The following is a 4,719-nucleotide window of genomic DNA, read 5'->3' as shown; positions in this document are numbered from 1 at the left end:
CATTAACTAACATGCACCACAAATCCTCCCATCTTCCAAACGAGGACAAATTTTTGCAATTCATTAACTAACATGCATCACAGATCCTCGTCGACGAATCATCAACCAACAATTCATCCTTGTCCAAGTGATAAAAGAGAGGAGGTTGACTAGCTCTAATTGCTAGAGAAGCGGCAAGGGAGAAAATGTAAACCCTAGGGGGGAAATAGTCATTTGTCAAACTTTCGATAAGGGGAAGGTTGGGGGGGGGGGGATTGCTAGTTTTTAAACCTGGATGAAAATGTGATGAGTTTATAATTTTTTTAAATTTTTTATTAAATAACGATTTTATTTTTAATAGTAACAGTAAAATTTAACAGAATAATAGATATTTGGATTTTTGATACTTAATGAGTAAGAAATGAGTTTACACCAAATCTTGGGTGGAAATAGTCATTTGGCCTTGATTTTATTATATTTTACTTTTATTTAATATTAAATCCCTAAGTTTGTTCTATTTTTGAATCAGTAATGTTATGTGTATTACCATAGGTACTCATCTGTATTAAGAATATTTTCCAATTAATACACAAATTAATAATTATTGTTAATATTTATTTTCCTCTTAGTTGAGTGTGTAAATGTCAAGTACCATTACCGTGGAATCTAAACCAACAAACAAACAAACAAACAAACAAAAGCTTATCCATCTCGTCTTCGTCAGTTTCACTTCCACTGCCATTTCCATTTCCATTACTCATCTGTTTTCATGGCTCTCATCACGCTTAAGCTTTCCAGAAACATCCTTAACCGATTCAAATCATCAAAGTTGGCTTCTTTTTCTCTTTCTTCTTCTTCTTCTGTACATCATCGCAACTACAACTACTCTCCATCACCATTTTCAGATACACAACAATTTCTTTCTTCTCCGCAAAGCCTTCTTTGTCCTCGCCGGTTTGAGTCCACCGGACCTCAAAAATCCTTGAAACTTGATCAAAATCAGGTACTTTTTTCTCTTTAGTCATTGATTTGGAACCTTCATACTGTTGTTTTTTTCAGAGTTGCTGTCCTTAAATTGTGGAAGATTTTACTTACTATTTATGAATTATATGATTCCTTCAGGTACTTTGATCTTCATTTAGCATGAGATTCACAAATTGTGATGCATGTTAGTTAATGAATTGCGAAAATTTGTGTTTAAATTACATATAGGCATAACTTTTGCAAAAAAAATTAGCATGATGAGTGGTTATATAATGTATGTAAAGTAGGGAGGGCAACGTGAATGTTGTGATGCTAAAATGGAGTTTTTTATCATCAACAATGGAGGATCCTGCAGTTGATTTTTTTAAAGTGTGATTGATGATCATGAGAGGGGCAAATTTATAGTGTAATTTGGGGAACAAATTGACAAAGTTTTGAAATTTACTGGAAAGTTTTTGCATCTCTTGTGTCAGAAGAACCCATATTTCTTGTAGTGTAGGGTGATTGATACCATGGCTATACAATCTGTTGCAGTTATTGCGATCACATGGTATTGTTGGGAAAGGATTAAGAGGTTACTGATACTTGAATTAATATCATTCATCTGTTTTGAACGTTGCTAGGTGCCTCTCACTTCGTCAATGATGCATCAGATGTCAAAAAGACCAGATAATGTTGCACTTTTCAGTTTATTGTTTTAGTAGCAACCTCCTGAGTTGATGAGTCATTATCAAATTTTTTTGATATTTAGGTTTGTTCTTTAGAATGTAGCCTTCTCTTTACTTTATGGCTACATAATGAATGATCTGAGGCTATCATTGTGGAAGTGATTCATAAAGAGAGTTTATCATCCATTCTTTCTTAGGTTATCATTGTAAAGAGAGCTATGTTAATTTCTCTGTGTTGATCAATGCAAGATCCTTTGAATGCCGATATATGTTGCGCTGATGGTTTAAGGTTCAGCTTTATGTTGCATTGATTAGTTATAGGCATTTGACAGGCTTATAGAAACTATCATTGTTTGGTGTTGCTTCCAAGATGAACTTTAGAATGTGTAGACAAGGCATGAATTGCAATTGTTCTGCGTGTGTCGCTGAATATTGATTAAAACTTACTGATTTTTGCTTTCTTTGCTAGGGTCTTGATTTTCCAGGAGGAAAAGTTGCATTCATTCCTGAAATGAGGTTCATATCTGAACGCTTTGAGGAGCGAGTACCCTGTTACCGGGTGCTCGATGATAATGGTCAGCCTTTTACAGAGAGCAGCTATGTACAGGTATGTCTTCTTCTTCCTACAATCCTTCTCTATTCACAGAACACAAAACAAGGGTGGTGCAGCAGCTTCTTTTTCTTTTTCCCTGATTATGAATTTGATTCAGACAAGACTCTTATATGCTTTCTGCTAATTCAATCAGGTCAGTGAGGAAGTTGCCTTGAAAATGTACAGTTATATGGTCACTCTTCAAACAATGGACACTATCTTCTATGAAGCACAAAGGCAAGGAAGAATTTCATTCTATCTCACAACAATTGGAGAAGAGGCCATCAATGTTGCATCAGCAGCAGCATTATCTTTTGACGACTTTGTCTTCCCTCAGGTATTAAGCACATACAACTACTAATATGCTTGCAATTGCACAGCCATGGCTACATGTTGATGCACATGTCATAAATATGCACAAAAACGCATATTTAAGCATCTATATAAAATCCAGACCAAACTATGCATAATTAATTGCAGAATGAGATTGTTGTGCTATATAACTTTTGCATCTGCTTGCAGTACAGGGAGCCTGGAGTTCTGTTATGGCGTGGTTTCTCTTTGCAAGAATTTGCAAACCAATGTTTTGGAAATAAAGATGATTACGGAAAAGGAAGGCAGATGCCTATCCATTACGGATCTAACAAGCACAATTACTTCACTGTATCATCAACTATCGCGTAAGATTTTAACTTTATCAATAGAACTAGTTTGTTACTCTCAGACTTGAAAATCATAGCCAGTAATAGTTTTTATGTTCTTCCAGAACACAAATTCCCCATGCTGTTGGTGCTGCATATTCTTTGAAGATGGATAGAAAAGATGCATGTGTAGTCACTTACTTCGGTGATGGTGGTACGAGTGAGGTAAATACAATTAGTGATATCCATTTAGACGTTTCAATTAATGTAGCTTTCAGTTGTTTATTCTCTGACAAACCAACATAAATTAGGGAGACTTCCATGCTGCTTTAAATTTTGCTGCTGTTCTGGAGGCTCCAGTCATTTTTATCTGTCGTAACAATGGATGGGCTATCAGCACCCCGATTTCTGACCAATTTCGAAGTATGCCTCTTCTTGCATTCTCACAACAATTTTAATTACATGAAGTTTCTTAATTTGTTATTTAACTGTTATTTGGTAATGACAGGTGATGGTGCTGTTGTAAGAGGCCGGGCGTATGGAGTGCGAAGCATACGTGTAGATGGTAATGATGCTCTTGCACTGTATAGCACAGTTCGTGCTGCACGTGAAATGGCAATTCATGAACACAGACCAATCCTCATTGAGGTAACATACATGTCTGTACATTGTAAACTTTTCAAGCCTTACAAGAGGCATGATATTGAAATCCAGGTCACTGGTGTCTTGATTTTTTATTCAATCCCTTGTACTGGCAGGCCTTAACATATCGAGCTGGGCACCATTCCACTTCAGATGACTCCACCAAGTATCGCCCACTTGATGAGATCGAATGGTGGAGAACTGCACAAGACCCAGTAACTAGATTTCGAAATTGGATACAAAGCAATGGTTGGTGGAGTGATGAGAATGAGTTGGAGCTTAGAAGCAATGTGAGGAAGCAGGTATAATTAGCGTGTTTAGAAGTAGTTTTGAAATTTCAATACTAGAACTTCTAATGTTTAGGTGCGACAAAGAAGCCAGACACAACACAATAATCAGTACATTAAATGGCGGTACTGGTTTTGATAACCCATTAGAATTCTGGTAGATGTTTCTGTAGAGTAATGGTTTGAAAATTTTTCTTATTACATTTGTTTAACAGCTGTTACATGCAATTCAAGCAGCGGAAAGAGATGATAAACCTCCTATTACAGAACTGTTCTCAGATGTATATAACGTTCCTCCTTCTAACCTTTGTGAACAAGAGGATTGGCTCAGAGAGATCATCAAACGACACCCAGAAGACTATCCACCAGATGTTCCTGTTTAGGTAAATCCGATGATGCATACATAATTTTATATGTGGCAAATGTGTCGGAATTCAAAGCTCAAATTATTGATCTCCTTGGTTTTAATAAAACTAGTGCATTAGATAAAAGCCAACACAATGCTTAAAGGCTCTCCAAAGTTTACATGTGCTGTGCTCCATCTAATGTACATGGGTTCACATTCCATTGATAGATGATAAAATCACAGTGAGGCCAATTTTCTCAGCTCTATTTCAACGAGCAACTGAACTTGTTGGGCCGACTGTCATACAGATTTAGAGAGAAGATTTAGTGAAAAATCTGTTGTCATCCAAGCTCCATACATACTGATAGTGATTAGTCTCCTTTAGGCAGAGTAGTTAATTATAAATATCAGTTTGAAAGTCGGTGGGTTGTCTATTGCAGTGACTCCTAAAACAGAGTCATCTGTGTCAGTTTTTAGTATTTATCATTCTTTTCAAAGATAAATTTTCAATGGTGCGCTCAAGCAGATGAAATTACATACAAGTTGAAATGAAACTAGTCGTTGGCTTCATAATGCAAAA

At 36.2% G+C, this 4,719-nt stretch overlaps 1 protein-coding gene across 1 annotated transcript; it reads left to right on the top strand.

The window, feature by feature from the left end:
- Positions 1 to 645: 645 nt before the first annotated feature.
- Positions 646 to 4,289, top strand: LOC123205584 (2-oxoisovalerate dehydrogenase subunit alpha 2, mitochondrial-like). The gene is made up of 9 exons (XM_044622572.1): positions 646 to 982; positions 2,101 to 2,238; positions 2,378 to 2,560; positions 2,746 to 2,903; positions 2,990 to 3,089; positions 3,176 to 3,287; positions 3,373 to 3,512; positions 3,623 to 3,808; positions 4,009 to 4,289. The coding sequence occupies exons 1-9, from the start codon at positions 749 to 751 to the stop codon at positions 4,174 to 4,176; spliced, it is 1,419 nt and encodes a 472-aa protein (XP_044478507.1). The 5' UTR covers positions 646 to 748; the 3' UTR covers positions 4,177 to 4,289.
- Positions 4,290 to 4,719: the final 430 nt, after the last annotated feature.

Source organism: Mangifera indica, unplaced genomic scaffold (genome assembly GCF_011075055.1).
Source record: "Mangifera indica cultivar Alphonso unplaced genomic scaffold, CATAS_Mindica_2.1 Un_0009, whole genome shotgun sequence".
NCBI classification, from domain to species: domain Eukaryota; kingdom Viridiplantae; phylum Streptophyta; class Magnoliopsida; order Sapindales; family Anacardiaceae; genus Mangifera; species Mangifera indica.
Note: the sequence above shows the minus strand (reverse complement) of the source record. Positions and strands in the feature narration are given on the sequence as shown.